This window comes from Arachis hypogaea, chromosome 15, assembly GCF_003086295.3.
Source record: "Arachis hypogaea cultivar Tifrunner chromosome 15, arahy.Tifrunner.gnm2.J5K5, whole genome shotgun sequence".
NCBI classification, from domain to species: domain Eukaryota; kingdom Viridiplantae; phylum Streptophyta; class Magnoliopsida; order Fabales; family Fabaceae; genus Arachis; species Arachis hypogaea.
Window position 1 is genome coordinate 71,199,548 of NC_092050.1, and position 21,433 is coordinate 71,220,980.

The 21,433-nt window shown below is 37.5% G+C and overlaps 1 protein-coding gene across 1 annotated transcript; it reads right to left on the minus strand.

Moving 5' to 3' along the window:
- Nucleotides 1-867: 867 nt before the first annotated feature.
- On the minus strand, nucleotides 868-15,395 carry LOC112748471 (uncharacterized). Its single transcript, XM_025796703.1, has 4 exons — nucleotides 15,237-15,395; nucleotides 1,662-1,823; nucleotides 1,041-1,226; nucleotides 868-897 (listed from the first exon to the last, which is right to left on the minus strand). Exons 1-4 carry the CDS (start codon nucleotides 15,393-15,395, stop codon nucleotides 868-870), a joined length of 537 nt encoding a protein of 178 aa, XP_025652488.1.
- Nucleotides 15,396-21,433: the final 6,038 nt, after the last annotated feature.

The window sequence follows — 21,433 nt, forward strand, 5'->3', positions numbered from 1 at the left end:
CTTTCAAAAAATGTTGCCTTTTCTACAAAAAAAGCAACTCTACGAAAAGGTTGCCTTAGAGCACCAAACTCAACGCTTAAGATGAAACTTTATAACAACACTTTATACGAGTTGTATTTTCTAATATATAAAGAAACACTTGTCTAGATTTTTTTTAGTTACCTTTTCATATACCTAAAGCAACACTTGTATAAGTTTTTTTCTGGTTGTTTCTTCATATACCTAAAGCAACACTTATCCAAATTTTGTTAAGTTGCCTTTTTCATAGACCTAAAATAACACTTATCTAAGTTTATTTGCAGTTGTCTTTTTCTAATACCTAAAGCAACACCTCATTGAGTTTTTCCTAGGTTCTCTTTTTTTATATCTAAAGCAATATATTTTTTATCTTTGTTATATTTATATGACATTTAAAGAATATATAGCACACACTAACAATATTTAAATATTTAAACTCAATTAATCAATATAGGGAGAATAAGCTAATAATATATATTGCATATATATAAAAAGGTCTTCCAAGTGTCAATTAACATACTTGTTAAGTTATCAAGTCACATAAGTAAACAAAATACATATTTTTCTCATGATAAAATTGAACAAAAAAGAAACTAGTTTTTCCATTTGAAACCAAGAAAACTTTGTGCTTTACCATTGTGCCAAGAGTCGCCTTTATCTCTTCAGAAAACTTCATCCAACCCTATATAGGAAGACAAAAAATAGGAAAAGATAAGGTCAGATGACTGAAATTGAAACAAAATCCTCCCATACATATAAAACCCGAATGAGAATGTATATAAGCAATTGAGTATTTACAAATGGAACAGAAGCTATTATGTGGTGTAACAAAATCAAAATGATTTCACACTAGCCTGCTGATGCATATAAGCCTACTTTCTACAATATTAGAAAATACAAGCTCACAAACTACAAATAGGGCAAAAGCATCAATAAATCAATAAATATAATATGCGGCTAGCACAATGCATGAATTTCATTTATAAAAAAATTGAGAGAAAAAAAGGGGCTGAACAAAGCACCTGCAACTGGAGTACCTCTGATCTGGAACTAATGTGCTTCCTGGAAGGACGAGCACTGCCAAAATCCATGAGTATGGCAAGAGGCAGTTGTCCTTTTCTATGTGTTATAAGAACATTACCAGGTTTGACATCATTATGAGCATATGGAGTACCTAAACCATGCATATGCTTGAGTCCTGAACAAAGCTGTTGAGTTGATTTGTGAGGGCTAAAAGGATTTCAGAAGAAATTAAACTTTTGTAAGATTAGAGTACTAAAGAACTCTAGAATATAAAGAAGTGTATATTGAATCAAACTAATATTTTTATTTTTTATATTTTGAAAAAGAAAGGTTGCTTCTTAGATTCTAAATGTAAAAGTAGTGTAAAAGTAGTATAGGCCAGAGATGTCCATATTTATCCTTCAATTTGATTCTTAATAGAGAAAATAACCTATTCCAAAGAATTACGAGGTAAATACATATACGAAATTCATGACAATCAGAAAAGGATACAATAGATGCCAAACAAGTAACATATGTTTTTATCCAAAAAAAAAAAGTATCGTGTGCTGAAAATCTTGAATTGCAACTATGATGCTTGAGATACCTGATCTCTGGTTATAATAAGCCAATTACATGACAGAAGAAAGTTCTTTTAGCTGTTGAAAGATTTGAAGAATATCGGAGGTAGGAAAGGATTCCTTCTTGGCTTTCATTGTCTTGGTATTATCTAGCAGTGTTCCATCCAAATGAAGTGGAAATAACAAGTATGTCTTGTGGTTCCAAGATTTTTGTGGAGTAGGCTGCCAACAAAAGGGCCATGTTCAACATAAATATAAAAGCACAACAACTGTAACAATGGAAGGAACAATTAAGTTGCAATTCACACATTATTTTCATTTTCATGTAGTGAAATTATCACTTATCAACTTAGAACAATTAAGAAACTACACTAGCAATGCCACATCATACCACACAATTGGATAGAGGTCCTTGTAAAATAGCACCATTAGTAGTGATATTATGTTTTCAAAGACATCATACCATAAGCAAGAAGCAATTCTTATCGAAATAATCCAATTTTAAAAGGTTGAATAATAGACTAGAATCAACTTTGCCATGATATGCAGGATCTCACTTAGTACAAATCACTATCCCATTACATTGACAAGCTTTGAGAGTCTCATTCTAATCCCTTCGCAATCACATATCTCAAAAGAATTTTTGTTGAGCATCCACAAGAAAAACCAGATACCCATCCTTTTTCCATTCAAAGTGCACATAGGAAAGATGAATTACTTTCAGTTTAAACCGGTTAAAATAAAACACCAAATACTAACTGTTGAATGCTTTTTTGTCAAGGCATAGTTAAAGTGCCCGTAGAAGGTATCCCATAGAAGGCATTGGATTCAACAGCTGGTACGGAATTTATAACCACAAACTAACCGACAAGTGCACCGGGTCGTACCAAGTAATACCTCAGGTGAGTGAGGGTCGATCCCACGAGGATTGATGGATCAAGCAACAATGGTTGAGTGATTGGCTTAGTCAGACAAACAAAAAAGAGTGTTTTGGTATTCAAAAGCATTAAACAGTAATTCAGAAATTAAAACAGCAAGTAGTAAATTGATGAGAATAATGTGGAGAAACAGTTAAGGCTTCAGAGATATCTATTTTCCAGATTGACTTTTCTTACTAACTATTTTAATCATGCAAGATTCAATTCATGGAAAACTATATATGACTAAGCCCTAATTCCTTAGACCTTCTTAGTCTACTCTAACTTTTATCAACCGCCAATTCCTTGGTCACTTAATTCCAATTAGAGGATGAAATTCAATTCTAGTTTATGTGCCACAGAAACTCTAATTACCCAAATATAAAAGGATTGTATGTCACGTATCCCGTTAAGTCCAGATAATTAGAAGTTTAGGAGAAGTTGTTTTCAAGCTGTTGTTCAAGTAAAGAGCTTTTCCAAGTTATACAAGAACTCAATTAGAACAAGGGTCATACTTCCGTTCCACCCAAATTCATAAGATAAAGAACGAAAACAATTCTTGAATTAAAAATCAATACATGAATTAAAATAGAAAAATAATAGTATCAATCCATACAATAGACAGAGCTCCTAACCTTAACAGTGGAGGTTTAGTTGCTCATGGTTCAGAGAGAAAACTAGGATTCTGAAAAACTGTAAATTGCGTAATGAGATAGAAGAAAAGAGAAAGCCCGAAGGGCTGATTCTTTTCCCTTTTATATCTAGTCCTAATTAATGTAAAATATATTTTCTAAAACTAAAATAATATCTTTTCCTAATTGTAAATAAAATAAAAGTTGAATCAAAATTAATTTGATTGATCCGTGCAAGGTTGAGGAGTGTGGGGACCATTAGATTCATTAAGCTCCATGCTGAACTTGGCTTTTTCCAAGTTCAACGTGGAGAAGGTAGCAAGTGCTTCAGCGTGTTCCTTTGAATCCACCCAAGTTCAGCGTGGAGAAGGCAGCAAGTTCTTCCCTGGAAGTTCTCCAATCCACGCTGAACTTGGTGGGAACCAAGTTCAACGTGGAGGATGCAGAGGTTGCTGGTGAAGAAATGTGCACTATTATATATTGTCGAAAAGTCCTAGAAGTTAACTTTTTAATGCCACTGGAATCACATCAATTGGACCTCTGTAGATCAAGTTATTCCAGTTTGAGTGCAAGGAGGTTAGGATTGACAGCATCATTCGCTTTCTCCCTTTTCTGCTACAAAACTCCGTCAAATCCCTCCGAATGCTATCTGAAATAAATAGAATTGTGCACAACTAAAAGTAGCATCCATAGTGGCTAAAATATATTTAAATTTTGATTTAACTTAGCAATTCAAGTGCAAATTCACAAGGAAAAGATAGATAAGATGCTCACGCATCACAACACCAAACTTGAATTGTTGCTTGTCCTCAAGCAACCAAAATGAGTGCATGATTAAGATGTGAATTTGCATGAGAGGTGAGAGTTTAGTCATTCTCAAGTCTATTCTAAAAATGGGATTTATTCATTGTAACTCTGAACAGTTTTGGCATCTCACTCTCCTTTGAATCAGAGGAATGCAGTGTCATTCGGAATTAGAATCCGGATCATATTATGAATTCTCTGATCTTTATACTCAGTTTAATCCTTGAACACACCAAAATTTACTTTAATTCTCTTTTCTTTGGTGCTTTACACCTTGAGCCTAGCCGTGACTTTAAATATTTTGTCTCAAGTTTTACTTGACACAGAAACACCACAAGCACTTGACTGGGAAACTCTTTCTAAGTTCTGATTCCTTTTTCAGTTTCTCCCAAGCAGTGGTGCTCAAAGCCTTTGGCATACTCTGCTGAATGCATTTGGTCACGACTCTAAATATTATGTCTCAAAGGTTACTTGAAACAAGAACACCACAAGCATATAACTAGGAAAATAACTCTGAGCTTTTGATTATTTCAGACTCCCTAGTCATTGATGCTCAGAGCCTTGGACTTTGCTTTTATGCTTATTTTGCTTCAAGGATTAAATTTTATTTATTTCAGAGAAGTCATAATAATTATTTAAATCCCTGTTCCTCATAAATCAACATCCCTTAATTCAACTTCAAATATGCTCTGTTCATGTCATTCATTCAGAGTTACAAATAACACCACCACAATTAAATAAATATGACTAATCTTAGATATAAAACTCACTCTTTTCATGCATTACATCATTTTTTTTCTTTTCTTTTGATTTTCAAGCTCAGTGAACAATACATGAGACACCTTTTTTTTTTCATAAAACTCAAATAACAAGATGAACAGTAAATAAAACTAGACCCTAAGAGTTGAAATAGTAATTGATCATGCAATAACAAAATAAACAGTCAACAGGAACCTAATCACAAAAATAATAGTAAAATGATAATGAGGATGAAAAGGAACTAGGCCACCTCAATTTCCCTGATGGGGGTCTCTCTCCTCGGGCTGAGCTCTGTAAGGTCCTCTCAGACGGCTGTAATCCTACCTCAGCTGCTGAATCTCCTGCCGCTGAGAGTGCTGATCCGCTCTAATCTCATCAAGGGATGTATAGAGATGCTCCCATCGGCTATTCTGTATGGCTCTCATCTCATCAACAGATGCCATGTATTGCTCCCAATGACTGTCATTGGTGACCCTCATCTGCTCCATGGAGGCTGCAAGCTGTTGCAAATAATCTTGTGGTGGAAAGTGTTGTTCCTGTGGCAGTGGTTGCTCCTCCTCAGCTCCTTCTTCAGCTCCTTCTTTAGCTTGTTCTCTGGGGAGCCTCCGATGTTCCCTCGTCTGTTCCAGCTGCTTCTTTGTGATGGGCTTCTTGCTTGGGATAGGAAAGTCATTCTCTATCTTCACTCTAGCAGCATCACAGAGGCGGAAGATGAGATGTGGGAAGCCCAATCTGGCATTGTCCTTGGTGTTGGTGATGATGTGGTAAAATTGATCAGCAATAACGTCTGCCACCTCTACTGGGTCTCCCAATAGAATACAGTGGATCATAATTGCTCAGTCCGCAGTACACTCAGACCGGTTGCTCGTGGGCATGATGGACCGGTGAATGAAATGGTGCCATCCTCTAGCCAAAGGCTTCAAGTCACCTACTTTGATATGGTCGGGTTCCTCTCGCGCCCCCATTATCTACTGTACACCTGGAATGCAAATGTCGGCGATTACTTGTTACAACCGCTGATCTCTGTACATCCTCTCACTGTAGGAACTAAGTGATTGTTCGGTCTCTGGCATCTGGAGGGCCTATCTGATGATCTCTGGGCTGAAGTCAATGGTTCTTCCCCTTACAAAAGTTTTGTGGTTCCTTTCATTTATGCCAGACACATTCTTGTAGGTAATCCACATGTTCCCATAGAATTCTTGCACCATCAACTGTCCCGCATGTGGCTGTGGATTACACAGAACTTCCCATCCTATTCTCCGAATCTCATGTGTAATTTTCGGAAGTTCATCCGGTTGGAGCTTAAACTACACTTCTGGTAAAACCGGCCTCTTGCCAGTGATATCAAAAAAATGTTCTTCATGTAACTTAGATTTGAAGCACCTTGAGTCATGAGAACCGGTTGCTAGTTCCTTTCCCTTTCTCTTTTTGGATCGTTGGATGATCTTAGGTGCCATAAAGATAAATCAAATAAAACAGCGGAGCGGCAACACCAAACTTAAAACTATTGCTCGTCCCCGAGCAAATTAAAGAAATACAAAGGGGAAGAAGTAAGAGATACAGAAATTTAAATAGCAGAAAATAACATATAATGCTAAAAATATTTTTCAGGTTCTTGTTTTTTTTTTGAACGAAAAAAAAGGAAGGCACACAGAACAGAAAAATAAAATAAAAAAAGAAGAGGGAAATAGAGGGGGGACACGGGACATATGGGGGCTTTATATAGTAGTGGAGGGTTGGGGAGGGGATCACGGACGCTGGTCTAGGACACAGGGTGGAAGGGTGTTGTGGTCAAAGGTTATGTTTTGGGGAAGGGTGGTTGGGTGGGGGTAATGGAGTGAGAATGAGGTGCTGGGCCTAGTTACAGTAAGAGAGGGGGGATGGGGAATTGAATGGGGCAGGGGTTGGGATGAGGGAGGTTGTTACGGGCTGAAGCCTTGGGAGAGTGAGTAAAGTGGGGGTTGAAGGTTTGTTGTGTACGGGATGAGGCGTGAAGCTGGGATTAAATAGGAAGGTTTAGGGGAGAGGGAGTTTCGGGTGGATGGCTTTGGAGGGAGAGAGGCTAGTCTTTGGTGCGTTGGGAAGGGAGGAGGCTATGGCCAAAGGGGTAGGGGAATATATGGCAAAGGGAAAGGCTTGTTAAAGGAAGGATGGGAAAGGGGCTGTAGTTGCATAATACAGGGGATCACGTGAAAGAGAGGGAATCAGGGAGTGTTGGTAATTGATCTGATGGATTTTGGTGGGATTTGAGGTTGATTTGGCGAGGATTTGGGGGCAAAGGGTGAGCTGGCGCTGAACTTGAGGGAAAAGAAGTTCAGCATCGCATATAGTGCATGTGTTATGCAACTCCCACGCTGAACTTGGTAAAAACCAAGTTCAGCGCCAATGTTCCCGAATGTGTCTCCACTCTCCACGCTGAACTTGGTGCAGCCCAAGTTCAGCGTGGGCCTTGCTCTTTTTTTTATATAATATAATTTTTGAAATTTTTTTTAAATTTTTTTTTGAATATTCCCACGTTGAACTTGGAGAAGGCCAAGTTCAACGTGGGAATGGCAGTGGCAACTCTCACTTGATACGTGTTTTCCACACTGAACTTGGAATTTTCCAAGTTCAGCGTGGACTTGGCAGTAGGAACTCCCTCTTTGCACGTTTCTAACCACGCTGAACTTGGAAAATTCCAAGTTCAGCATGGAATTGGCAGGATCAACCTCCTCCAGAGTGTTCAAAAATTTTTCTAAGTGTCCGGTTCCTGTTTTAAAATTTCTACATGATCAAAACACAAGTAAAACAACAGAAAATAGTAAAAACTCAAGAAAAATCAAACAAATAATATAATCAACTCAACGGAAAAATAACTAAAGATACGAAATCATCAGGTTGCCTCCCGATAAGCGCTTCTTTAACGTCACAAGCTTGACGGTCAGTTCTGCTAATTCAGCAGATGTGCGGACCTCTGGCGATCAATCTCGCCTCCAGGATAGTGTTTCAATCTCTGGCCATTCACTGTAAATTTTCTGTCAGAATTCTCTTCCTGTATCTCCACATGGCCATATGGTGAAACTCTGGTAACCACAAACGGTCTTGACCACCGGGATTTCAGCTTCCCGGAAAAGAGTTTAAGCCTTGAATTATACAGAAGCACTCTCTGTCCTGGCTCAAATATTCTGATGGCAATCTTCTTGTCATGCAATAACTTGGTTTTCTCCTTATAGAACTTGGCATTCTCATAGGCTGAATATCTGAATTCATCAAGCTCATTCAACTGAAGCATTCACTTAATTCCTGCAGCTTCTGAATCAAGATTCAGATACCTGATTGCCCAGTAAGCTTTATGCTCTAGCTCAACTAGCAAGTGACAGGCTTTGCCATAGACCAAATGATAAGGGGACATGCCAATAGGAGTCTTGTAAGCTGTCCGGTATGCCCAGAGAGCATCATCAAGCTTCCTAGACCAGTCCTTTCTTGAAACACTGATGGTCTTTTCTAGAATCCGCTTGAGTTCCCTGTTGGAGACTTCAACCTGTCCACTTGTCTGAGGGTTATAGGGGGTTGCCACTTTATGATGGACTCCATATCTCTGCAGAAGTGAGTCCAGCTGTCTATTACAGAAGTGGCTTCCACCATCACAAATGAGTGTCCTTGGGACACCAAACCGGCTAAAGATATATCTCTGAAGAAAGCTCATCACCACCTTGGCATCATTGGTGGGTAGAGCCACAGCTTCCACCCACTTGGACACTTAATCAACTGCCACTAGGATATAGTTGTTTGAATGTGAGGGTGGAAAAGGTCCCATGAAATCAATACCCCATACATCAAACAACTCAACCTCAAGAATCCCCTGCTGTGGCATCTCATGGTTGGCAGGAAGATTCGTGGCTTTTTCACATCTGTCACAGTGCTTCACAAATTCTCTTGAGTCCCTGAAGAGAGTCGGCCAGTAGAACCCGCTCTGAAGGACTTTTGTAGCTGTCCTTTCACCACCAAAGTGGCCTCCATAATCAGACCTATGACAGTGCCAAAGAATTTGCTACTTTTCCTCATCCGGGACACATCTCCGGATTATACCATCTGAGCACCTTTTAAAAAGGTACAGTTCCTCCCAAATCTAGTACTTTGCATCAGTCAATAGCTTCTTTACTTGTTGCCTACTGTACTCCTTTGGAAAAAAATTCATAGCTTTGTAATTGGCAATGTCTGCAAACCATGGAGCCTGTTGAATAAGGAACAATTGCTTATCAGGAAATGTTTCAGTCACAGCTATGGGTGGTTGTACTCATGCATCAGGCTCAATTCTGGAGAGATGGTCAGCTACTTGATTTTCTGACCCTTTCCTGTCCTTTATTTCAATGTCAAACTCCTGGAGGAGCAACACCCATCAGATTAATCTTTGTTTAAAGTCCTGTTTGGTTAGAAGGTACTTCAAAGCAGCATGATCAGTATAAACAATAACCTTAAAACCAATTAGATAGGACCTAAACTTATCAATAGCATACACAATAGCTAATAGTTCTTTCTCTGTAGTTGTGTAATTCTTTTGAGCATCATTTAACACACGGCTAGCATAGTAAATGACATGTACAAGCTTGCCATGCCTCTGTCCTAAAACAGCTCCTATACCAAAATCACTAGCATCACACATCAATTCAAGTGGTAAATCCCAGTCAGGGGGAGCTATAATGGAAGCAGAAGTAAGGTTTGCTTTCAGAGTTTTAAAAACATGCAGGCATTCAGCATCAAACACAAAAGGAACATCAACAACCAATAGGTTGCTTAGTGGCTTAGCAATTTTTGAAAAATCCTTTATAAATCTTCTATAGAATCTTGCATGACCCAAGAAACTCCTGACTGCCTTAACATTGGCTGGTGGTGGTAAATTTTTAATTACCTCCACCTTTGCTCTATCAACCTCAATCCCCTTACCTGAAATTCGGTGTCCAAGAACAATACGTTCTGTAACCATAAAATGATATTTTTCCCAATTTAAAACAAGGTTTGATTCTTGACACCGTTTCAAGACCAAAGATAAATGATTAAGGCATGATTCAAAAGAATTACCAAAAACAGAAAAGTCATCCATAAATACCTCAATAAACCTTTCAACCATATCTAAAAAAATTGAAAGCATACACCTTTGAAAAGTTGCTGGAGCATTACAAAGTCCAAATGGTATTCTTCTGTAAGCAAATACTCCAAAAGGGCATGTGAATGCTGTCTTTTCCTGATCTTGAGGGTCCACTGCAATTTGATTATATCCAGAATATCCATCTAGAAAACAATAAAAAACATGACCAGCTAACCTCTCAAGCATCTGATCAATGAAAGGCAGGGGAAGTGATCCTTCCTTGTAGCAGTGTTGAGCCTCCTGTAGTCTATGCACATTCTCCATCCTGTGACTGTTCTTGTAGGAATAAGCTCATTCTTTTCATTCTTGACCACTGTCATCCCTCCCTTCTTGGGAACTACCTGCACAGGACTTATCCAAGAACTATCAGAAATAGGGTAAATAATACCTGCTTCCCATAATTTTATTACCTCTTTTTGGACAACCTCTTTCATGGTTAGATTGAGTCTCCTTTGTCGTTGCACAACTGGTTTAACATCATCTTCAAGAAGGATCTTGTGCATGCACTTGGTTGGACTAATCCCCTTTAAATCACTAATGGTCCACCCAAGAGCTGTTATATGGCTCCTAGGTACTAAAATAAGCGCCTCTTCCTCTTCAGGCTTCAGGGAAGAGCTAATAATCACTGGATATGAATTATTTTCACCCAAGAACACATATTTTAGAGAAGGGGGCAAAGGTTTGAGCTCAAGCTTGGGGACTTCCTCCTCCTTTATTGGCGTGTTCATCAGCTCCTTTTGGGGTGGTGAATCATCAACTTCAACTAATTCATACTTAGAAATAGGATCTAGAACATCATCAAGTATCTCAGCTTCCAGTACTTCTTGAACAAGTGGTTCAACAACATCGATTCTCATACACCCTTCAGAGTCATTAGGGTGCTTGAGAGCTTCAAAAACATTAAGGACCACCTGTTCTTCATTGACCCTCAGGGTTAATTCACCCTTTTGTACATCAATTAGAGCTCTACCTGTAGCTAAGAAGGGTCTACCAAGAATAATAGAAGATTTTACATCCCCTTCCATGTCTAAAATAACAAAATCAGCAGGAATAATAAATGGTCCTACTTTCACAAGTAAATCCTCAACAACACCCACAGGTAATTTAATAGAAAGATCAACAAGTTGAAGAGAAATACGAGTGGGTTTTACCTCCTCAATTTGAAGTTTTTTCATCACTGAAAGTGGCATGAGATTGATGCTAGCTCCAAGGTCACATAAAGCTCTCTGAATGGTGACATCTCCAATGGTGCAAGGAATCACAAAGCTCCCTGGATCCTGCATTTTCTCAGGAAGGTTATGTTGAATAATAGCACTGCATTCCTTGGTTAATACCACTTTTTCTTGTTCCTTCCAATTCCTCTTGTTATTTAACAATTCTTTCATGAATTTAGCATAAAGAGGCATTTGCTCAAGAGCCTCTGTAAAAGGAATATTGATTTGCAGCTTCTTGAAGACTTCTAAAAATTTAGAAAATTGCTTGTCTTTGGAAGCCTTCTGAAGCCTCTGAGGATATGACATTTTTGGTTTGTATTCAGGAGCCTTTGGCAGTGTAGGATATGTGTCAAGAAAATCTGGAAATGGGTTGTCTGCACGTTTTGGAGGGGCGTGCTCTACTTTTTTCTTCTTCTCCTCTGGAGCTTCCTTTACAACTAGCTCTTCATTGACCTTGGTCTCAGAACCAGCTACTTTACCACTTCTCAATTGAATAGCCTTGCAATCTTCTCTTGGGTTCACCACTGTATCACCAGGAAATGTATTTGAAGACCTCTCAGGTAATTGCTTGCTCAGTTGGCCCATTTGCACCTCCAAGTTTCTAATAGAAGCTCTGGTTTCCTGCATAAAACTCCTCATCATCTCCCAATTAGAATCTTCTTAGGATTTAGAATTTGTCTGCTGAGGTGGTTGTTGTTGATGAGACTGAAATTGGCGATTATTGTGATTGTTCTGTTGTAAACTGCCCTGAGAATTATTGTTGAAATTCTGAGATCTCTGAGGTTAGTCTCTCCACCCAAAATTTGGGTGATTTCTCCATCCTTGATTATACGTCTTAGAGTACGGATCATTGTTGGGATTTCTAGGACCACTTTTCATGTAATTGACCTGTTCAGAAGAGGGTTGAGCATAATCATAATTATCATTTTACACAAAATTACCTGTCATGTCATAAGGGACCTCTTGAGGTGCAGTCTGAGTATTGACAGCTGAAACTTGCATTCCACTAATCTGTTGAGTAAGTAGACTTATTTGCTGAGACATAAGCTTGTTCTGAGCAAGAAGAGCATTAACAGCTTCCATTTCTAACACGCCTCTCTTCTGAGAGGTCTCAGAGTGCTAAGGATTTCTGTTGGAGGAATATAAGTATTGGTTGTTAGCAACCAACTCAATAAGCTCAATAGTCTCCTCTGGTGTCTTCTTCATGTGCAAAGAACCACCCGCAGAATTATCCAAGCGCATCTTGGACATTTCACATAAGCCCTCATAAAAGATATCCAGCTGAGTCCATCTAGAGAACATGTCCGAAGGGCATTGCCTAGTAAGTAGCTTAAATCTCTCCCAAGCTTCATAAAGGGTCTCACCCTCTTTTTGTCTGAAAGTCTGAACCTCCCCCTTAGCTTAGTAAGTTTTTGAGGTGGGAAAAATTTAGTCAGAAATCCAGTGACAACCTTGTCCCAAGTTTCCTGACTCTCCTTGGGTTGAGAATCTAACCACATTTTTGCTCTATCCTTCATAGCAAACGAAAAGAGCATGAGTCTGTATACCTCAGGATTTACTCCATTGGTCTTCACAGTATCATAAATCTACAGAAAATCAGAAATAAATTGATTCAGATCTTCCTGAGGAAGTCTATGATACTGGCAATTTTGTTGCATAAGAGTGATAAGCTGAGGCTTCAACTCAAAGTTGTTTGCAGCTATAGGAGGCACCACAATGCTTTTTCCATAAAGATTTGCAGTAGGAGCAGTGTAAGAGCCAAGCACTCATCTAGGTTGCTCATTCTCAACTGGATTTGCCACATTGGCATTAACAACATTATTATTATGATCCATAGTGGATTCTGCAGCCTTGTAAAGTCTTACTTGTTGCAAACGCCGCCTCAAAGTCCTTTCAGGTTCAGGATCAAAATCTAACAGAGGTTCCTTGTCCTTGTTCCTGCTCATAAACAGACAGAGGACAAGAAAAAGATGGAACTCTCTACGTCAGAGTGTAGAGAATTCCTAGCGAAGTAACCTGTGTAAAATAATAAATTAAAAATACTTACTACTCAATAAATAAAAAAATTCTAAGATTTAAAGAAAAAATTAAATAGAGAAATTAAAACAAAATTAACTAGGTAACACCAAACTTAATTTCAGAAACTAAAAACAAAATTTATTAGTACTAATGTAAACATATATATATATATATATATATATATATATATATATATATATATATATATATATATATATATATATATATATATATATTTTCCTTATTTTTTCGTTAGCACCTCCTCCCCTGTTTCGTTTTCTTTCTTTTTTCTTTTATTGTTTAATAAATATAAAACAATATATATATTGAAAATAATAAAGCAACAATTATGTAAAATTAAAACTAAAGTGCCTAATCTAAGCAATCAAACAATTAGTAGTTGTTAATCACTATCAATCCCCGGCAACGACGCCAAAAACTTGGTGCAAAATTTATAACCACAAACTAACCGGCAAGTGCACCGGGTCGTACCAAGTAATACCTCAGGTGAGTGAGGGTCGATCCCACAAGGATTGATGGATCAAGCAACAATGGTTGAGTGATTGGCTTAGTCAGACAAACAAAAAAGAGTGTTTTGGTATTCAAAAGCATTAAACAGTAATTCAGAAATTAAAACAGCAAGCAGTAAATTGATGAGAATAATATGTGGAGAAACAGTTAAGGCTTCAGAGATATCTATTTTCCGGATTGACTTTTCTTACTAACTATTTTAATCATGCAAGATTCAATTCATGCCAAACTATATATGACTAAGCCCTAATTCCTTAGACCTTCTTAGTCTACTCTAACTTTCATCAACCGCCAATTCCTTGGTCACTTAATTCCAATTAGAGGATGAAGTTCAATTCTAGTTTATGTGCCACAGAAACTCTAATTACCCAAATATAAAAGGATTATATGTCACGTATCCCGTTAAGTCTAGATAATTAGAAGTTTAGGAGAAATTGTTTTCAAGCTGTTGTTCAGGTAAAGAGCTTTTCCAAGTTATACAAGAACTCAATTAGAACAAGGGTCATACTTCCGTTCCACCCAAATTCATAAGATAAAGAACGAAAACAATTCTTGAATTAAAAATCAATACATGAATTAAAATAGAAAAATAATAGTTTCAATCCATACAATAGACAGAGCTCCTAACCTTAACTGTGGAAGTTTAGTTGCTCATGGTTCAGAGAGAAAACTAGGATTATGAAAAATTGTAAATTGCGGAATGAGATAGAAGAGAAGAGAAAGCCCGAAGGGCTGATCCTTTACCCTTTTATATCTAGTCCTAATTAATGTAAAATATATTTTCTAGAACTAAAATAATATCTTTTCCTAATTGTAAATAAAATAAAAGTTGAATCAAAATTAATTTGATTGATCCGTGCAGGGTTGAGGAGTGTGGGGACCACTGGATTCATTAAGCTCCACGCTGAACTTGGCTTTTTCCAAGTTCAACGTAGAGAAGGCAGCAAGTGCTTCAGCGTGTTCCTTTGAATCCACGCTGAACTTGGCTTTTCCCAAGTTCAGCGTGGAGAAGGCAGCAAGTTCTTCCCTGGAAGTTCTCCAATCCATGCTGAACTTGGCGGGAACCAAGTTCAACGTAGAGGATGCAGAGGTTGCTGGTGGAGAAATGTGAACTATTATATATCGTTGGAAAGCCCTAGAAGTCAACTTTCTAATGCCGCTAGAATCACATCAATTAGACCTCTGTAGCTCAAGTTATTCCAGTTTGAGTTCAAGGAGGTCAGGATTGACAGCATCATTCGCTTTCTCCCTTTTCTGCTACAAAACTCCGTCAAATCCCTCCGGATGCTACCTGAAATTAATAGAATTGTGCAGAACTTAAAGTAGCATCCATAGTGGCTAAAAGATATTTAAATTTTGATTTAACTTAGCAATTCAAGTGCAAATTCACAAGGAAAAGATAGATAAGATGCTCACGCATCAACAGCCTTCATACGTAGTATCTGAAAACTGCTGAATTCCAAACCCAGCAGATAGCATGTTTAAAACTTCAGGACATAAATCCAATTACATAGCCAAAGCTAATGAACAAATATGGAGGTTGAATAAACTGACCATTTTCTTGTTTTGATGAATTCATATTTTTGATATGATTCAGAGAGGAGCGGGTGTTGACTATTGCTGTAACTACTTACCTTGACAGAAATGATTGCATGATCGAGAAGCGAGAGCAGATTTGGGTGGTTGAACAGTGATGAAACATGAATCTCCTCCCTAACCAACTCCAACTGCTCATTGCTCTTGATGAGGACCTTTTTCATAGCATATGTTCCATCCTCTACATAAAAACACATTAGCAATTTATCAATTTCACTCTGCTGAATCAAATTATGTGTGCCACCTATTCAGAATCTTCTAAAAAGACAAGTATTACAACAATGAAAGCAAACACACTAGAAATGATGGTTTTATATTCAGAGGCATTAAGCAATGAAAGAAATCACGTCGAACGTATGCTTATAAAAAATGACGCAAAATCATAATCAAAATGCAAACTAAAAAAGAAAACCCTAAGAAGCAACAATCAGAATCATAAAAAATTCAGAAAAATTGAAATAAAACCCTCAAAATCAGAACTATCAAAGAACCCAAAAAATTTAGATTCAATGCATTCAGAAATTCCATTCCCATAGTAAAATTCAGAATCAATGCATTCAGAAATTCTATTTTCATACTAAAATTCAGAACATTCCCATTCTTCATTCAGAATCAATGCATTCAAAAATTCCATTCCATAGTAAAATTTAGAAGCTTCTTACCAATATGCAGAGGAGGAGGAGAGGGTTACAGCTGCGTGTAGTGTTGTCAGAGCTTGCGAAGAGGAGGAGGCGAGACAGAAGAAGAAGAGGAAGAAGGAGAAGGAGAGGGGTTTCTCGAAGATGACCACGTACGTGGAGCCGAGACAGGAGGAGGAGGAGCTGTGGAGCAGCGTGCGTGGAGAAGATGACCACGCCGGCGCCCGTGGAGAAGAGCACCGCGCCTACGCTCGTAGAGGAGAGCAACGCGCCGGTGCCCGTGGAAGGGAGCACCACACCATCGCGATCGTGGAGGGTGTGTTGCCATTGGGGTTGGTTTCAAATGTTAGGGCTTACGGTAGTGATGAACTGAAGCAAGTGATGAGCTGAAGCAAACATATCTTTTCTTTCTTTTTTTTCTAAGTTATTTAATTGGGAAATAATTGGTAGGAATATGATGGAAAATTTTTCTCTAAAATTTTTAACTACAAATCATTTTAGGCAACTTTTTATAAATGTTATTTTTTCAATTTTTTATAACACTTATAAAAGGTTATATTTTTATTTAAAAATATTGTCTTAAATAAATTATATTGTAATATTTTTTAAGTGTTGTTTTAGATGTCAAAGATAACACTTTTTGTGGGTGACCAAAAATTTTGTTATCTTTGCCTTACTCAAAGACAACTCATAAAAAATGTTGTCTTTTTCTATCTAAGGCAACTTTTGTTAAATGTTACTTTGAATAAGGGTTACCTTAGGCCAAAAATGTTGTAGTGATATGTGGGGGTTATACTTTGATTCGATTGGTTAGGAAATGGCTATAAATAAAAAAAAGTTCAAAGATACAAGGATTGGAACTTTACTTCAAAATTTATTCACGCACACTTATATTCCAGAGACTTTCTGAGTCTGTCTCGAGTTAATTTTCTGTAAGATTCTTTCCACTTGTTTTAACTTTTCATTTACATTCTCTGTAAACTTTACGTTTCTTGCAAATTTATCTTTCAAGCAATATTTAATTTCTTTGTTCAAATTTATATTTCTGTTTTGTTATTTTCAAAATTTAAAGTCCTTTGATCTAATCGAAGGCATTTTATTGCTTTATTTAAATTCAATGCAAACTATTTCAAATTCAGTCAAATTTATTCTTCAAAGTCTTTATTTTATTTTCAGATTTCTTTATATCTTGTCTAATTAAAGGGTCTTTGATGCACTTTTAGAAAACTGGTACTCGCAAAGAGGAGTAAGTTTTGCTTCTAAATCATTAGATATTGAACCACCATTGATTTGCTAAAAATTGACAAAACAAATTGGCACGCCTGGTGGGATAGTTTGAAGTTAAGTGTGTCGAATGATTTTATGTGACCATATTGTATGCAATTAAGAAATGGAAGGATTGTATACATGGCAGATGAAGTTTCGAATGTGAATGGTGGTTCATCCACAAATGACAATGCACTAGTAGTGGTACAACCTTCGGACGTTGCTTCATGTTCGGAAGGTGTTATTGTAAGTGAAAGTGTAGCGGTTACTAGTGTGCAGGCTAGAAATAATTGGCGTAATATTCGCCCACTTGGTAGTGCAATACCAATTCAGCCCCAAGTAACTACTGGTTGGCCTCCTTATGGCCTTCCTCCAGGCTATACGCCACCAGTAAGTAGTTTTGGCCCTTCAATCTGATTTGGAAGTGCAAGTGGAATAAACAATGTTCAAATTCCATAACTACATTCTAAGTATTCTCGAGATTTTAATATGGGTTCTACATCGAATGCTGCTAATTCAACAGCAGCAATTTGACAATAGTAAGAAGAAAGTAATCATGATTTGGTCAATTTATTGACTCAACAGATGACCACAATTCTGAATCCTATGATGGATGATAACGAAATGAAGTTCGATCGTCTTGCAAGGCAAGTCGAGCGAATTGCTCGACTTGTTGATTATGATGAAGGGGAAAGGCAGGAAGCAAGAGGAAATAATGAGGGATTTGAAAATTTATTTCAAAATGAAAATGATGTTTTTAGAGGTAGAAAAAACCCTTAGTTAATTCCTTGTGGTCAAAATGCCGATGATGTTTTGGCTCGATTACATGCTAATCCAGTCAGTGAATGTTATCAGGTTACAAGGATTGTGGAAGATGTTCTTAATAGGGTTGCATTCAACATAGGATTCATGAATCGACTCCATTTCGTCTCAGTTTTTCTCATAATGTTCAAATGGCTGAAGTGGCAAGAGGAGTAAAAAACCCCAAAATAATTACAAAGTTTGCAGGAGAAGTTGGGGAATCGACTACTGAATATGTTGCTCGATATTTGGTCGAGATTGGAAATCTAGCCAATGATGAAAATTTGAAAAAGAAGTTTTTTCCATCTTCGTTAATGAAGAATGCATTTACTTGGTTTTCAAATCTTAGACCAAATTCGATAACAATATGGGCTCAGTTAGAAATTAATTTTCATGCCCAATTCTACCAGGGAGAAATGAATGTGGCCGTTACTGATCTAGTTGCTTTGAAATGTGAAGATGGTGAAACATTAATGATTATATGATTCATTTTAAAACGATAGGAGTAGATGTTATGTGTCTCTCCCTGAAAGTGAAGTGGTAAAAATAGCGGTTACGAGATTAGAATTTTATATACGTTGAAAATTGCTTAATGTTTATATACCCGACTTGGCTCATTTGCTAAAAGAGTTCAGCAGGTTGAGATTCTGAGGAAAGAAAAAGAGAAATATAAGAATGATGAAAGGAGGTTGAAGAATAAACTTTTCCTTGAAAAGAGAAATTTTCTTATGTAGCAATGGAGTCCTCTGATGAGGAGTTCAATTTAAAGGCAGAAGTTGATTTGGCCAAACTTAAAAAAGGCCCGCGTTATGCTTGTTCTTTACTTAAGAAAATCCCTAACAGTGAGAAGTCGAATGATTCAAAATAGAAAAGTGAAAAGAGATATAGTTTTGATATGTCGAAATCTGATCAGATTTTGTATGTGTTGCTTAAAGATAAACAGTTGATTTTACCTAAAGGCAGAACTTTGCTTTCAGTAAAAGATTTAAAAGGGAGACATTATTGTAGGTTCCATCAAGCAACTAGTCATTTGACTAATAATTGTGTCTGTTTCAGGGACTTGATACAAGAGGCTATCATGGAAGGGCGATTGAAGTTCGCTGATGGGAAAAAGGTGATGAAGGTTGATTCTGATCCATTTAATAGTGAGGCCAGTTTTACTTAGCCATATTTTGGCGTAAATATGGTGGGGATGTCTTATGACTTCGATATGGCCTTGGACAACGTTGAATCGGATGTCCAATCTGTTCATCCTGGGGCAGGAGATGGGTTGTTGAATTTCTTAGTTCAGCAAAAATTGAAGGATCGGGACGTATCTTTATGTCCTCGATGCAACACAGTTTTTGATGCTGAGGCTGTAGCAATTTTTGAGAAGGAAAGGATGAAGAAGGAATTGGCTCACAGAGAAGAGCAAGCTCGTCAGAAACAGTCTGTTCGACGAATAGAGGGACAAAGCTCTAGTGGTCCTCAGAGGAATGTTGTTGCGCCCATAAACCGTTCTCAAGCCATGGGTGTACAATGGATTCGAAACTATCAAGAGTTTTAGAACAGGGATGCTTACTATAAGCGTAATCCACAGTGGGGACACAGAGGTCCTCCTCGAGGTCGATATCCTTACTTTTGTAGCCGAGTCAGGGGATACTACAGGAGCAGAAGAAGGAGAGGACATCCGATGTCCAAAGTGTCTCAGGACAATAAAGCTAAAGGGACAACTCCTTCTGTGCATTCTCGGGTAGTGTTCCCAGTTGATGGAAAAACTCATCCAAAGGGTATTCCTTCTCCAGGAAAGTTGGATAAGGGTAAAGCTGTGGTTGTTGCTTTTGAAGGTGATAAATATAATATTGTTGATTTAGATGAGAAGTATTTCGAGGAAGGAGAAGACGAGATGGTTAGTACCATATCGATTATCCCAACTAAGTATTTGGGAGAATATGAAGGTAATCCAACGGAGGATTACGACGTTGATGATGAAGAGGATTTTTTGTTTATTCGATATGAAGATGAACCCATTTACTTTCAAAGGCCTTCTGAAATGCAGAAGTCTCATATGCGTCCACTACACATTATAGCAACCATGAGTGGGATCAAAATAAATAGTCTTCATTGATGAATGTGGAGAGAATGTTGATGAAGGTGGAGAAACACCCTGATGATCTAATTCCTACCAACATCTCGGTGACAGATTACAGTGGTGTTTCGACCCCTGCTAAGGGATTGGTTACTCTCGGGGTAAAGGTTGGATCCTCTGATCGAAACAATGTCTTTGTGGTAGTATTTTCGAAGTCTAGTTATAATGCCTTACTGGGACGAGATTAGATCCACAGAATTGGGGTTGTACCGTCCACTGTGCATCAAAGTGTCCTTCTTTGGATAGATGATGGAAAACCTAAAATACTCAAGGCTGATTCAAATTTGTACGTTGAATAGTTACATATTGATTTCAGGGTGTATAGTCCTAAGCTAAAGCCTTTGAATGTTGATAAGGCACTCAATTCTTTCAATTGTGAAGGTTGCTATTTGACTTCAGAAGGTTTGAACATGAAGCTTCGTTATCTGCAACTTGGTTTTCCTCCGACTGGGTGGGATTGTTTGGAGTAAGTGGTAGGTTGAAGATGATTCTTCCATGGGAAATGAACAAGGAGTCTTGAATTACCTGGTAACTTTAAATGAGTATTTAAGTAGTTTCTCTTCAGTTGAAAATAAAAGTGATTCTTCTGATAAAGTCGAATCCTTTAGGAATGTAGCATCATCTTCCTCTATTTATAGTATAGATTCGATTCCGTCAATCAAATTTAGTCATGGTTTAAACTCTTTTTGTTTTCGTGGTTTTAATGATGTTGTCAATCAAACTGTTGCTGATATAGCAGAAGTACATCATATTGAAAATCATATCAGTATTAGGTTGATAGATAATCAAGTGTGTTTCAATCCCAATGAATCTGTTAATTTGTCTTTTGATTGTATCTATGATTTGGAACCCTTGGGTTTTGAAAAATATTCAGTAAAGGATGAGGAATATACAAAGGGTTTTGAGTCACAGGATCCCTTAGAAGAGATTAACTTGGGATCTGTTGATGATGCTCGAATTACTTACATATGTAAGGGCCTTGAAGCCTCATTTCGACCAGAATTATTCAATCTTTTGCATGAATTTAAAGATTGTTTTGCTTCAGACTATCATGAGATGCCTGGTCTCGATCGTTCTATTGTGGAACATCGAATAGCATTAAAACCAAATGCTCAACCTATGAAGCAAACGCCTCGGCAATTTGCTCCTGAAATTAATCAAAAGATTAAAGAGGAGATTGAACGTTTGATTAAAGCCAAATTTATTCGAACCGTACTACGTTATGTAGAATGGGTTTCGAATATTGTTATTGTAATAAAGAAAAATGGAAAATTAAGAGTATGCATTGATTTTTGAGATTTGAATAATGCTACTCCAAAAGATGAATATTTTATTCCCATAGCAGATATGTTAATCGATTCTGCGGTAGGTAATGAGATTTTAAGTTTTATGGACGGTTATT

Bases quoted from the DNA above. Each gene is read 5' to 3' on its own strand.
- LOC112748471 (XM_025796703.1), bottom strand. From the start codon at position 15,395: ATGTGTTTTTATGTAGAGGATGGAACATATGCTATGAAAAAGGTCCTC. The intron at 1,227-1,661 runs GTCATGTAATTG...TCAACTCAACAG, and splicing joins AGCTAAAAGAACTTTCTTCT to CTTTGTTCAGGACTCAAGCA. The intron at 898-1,040 runs GTGCTTTGTTCA...CTAATATTGTAG, and splicing joins CAGAGGTACTCCAGTTGCAG to AAAGTAGGCTTATATGCATC.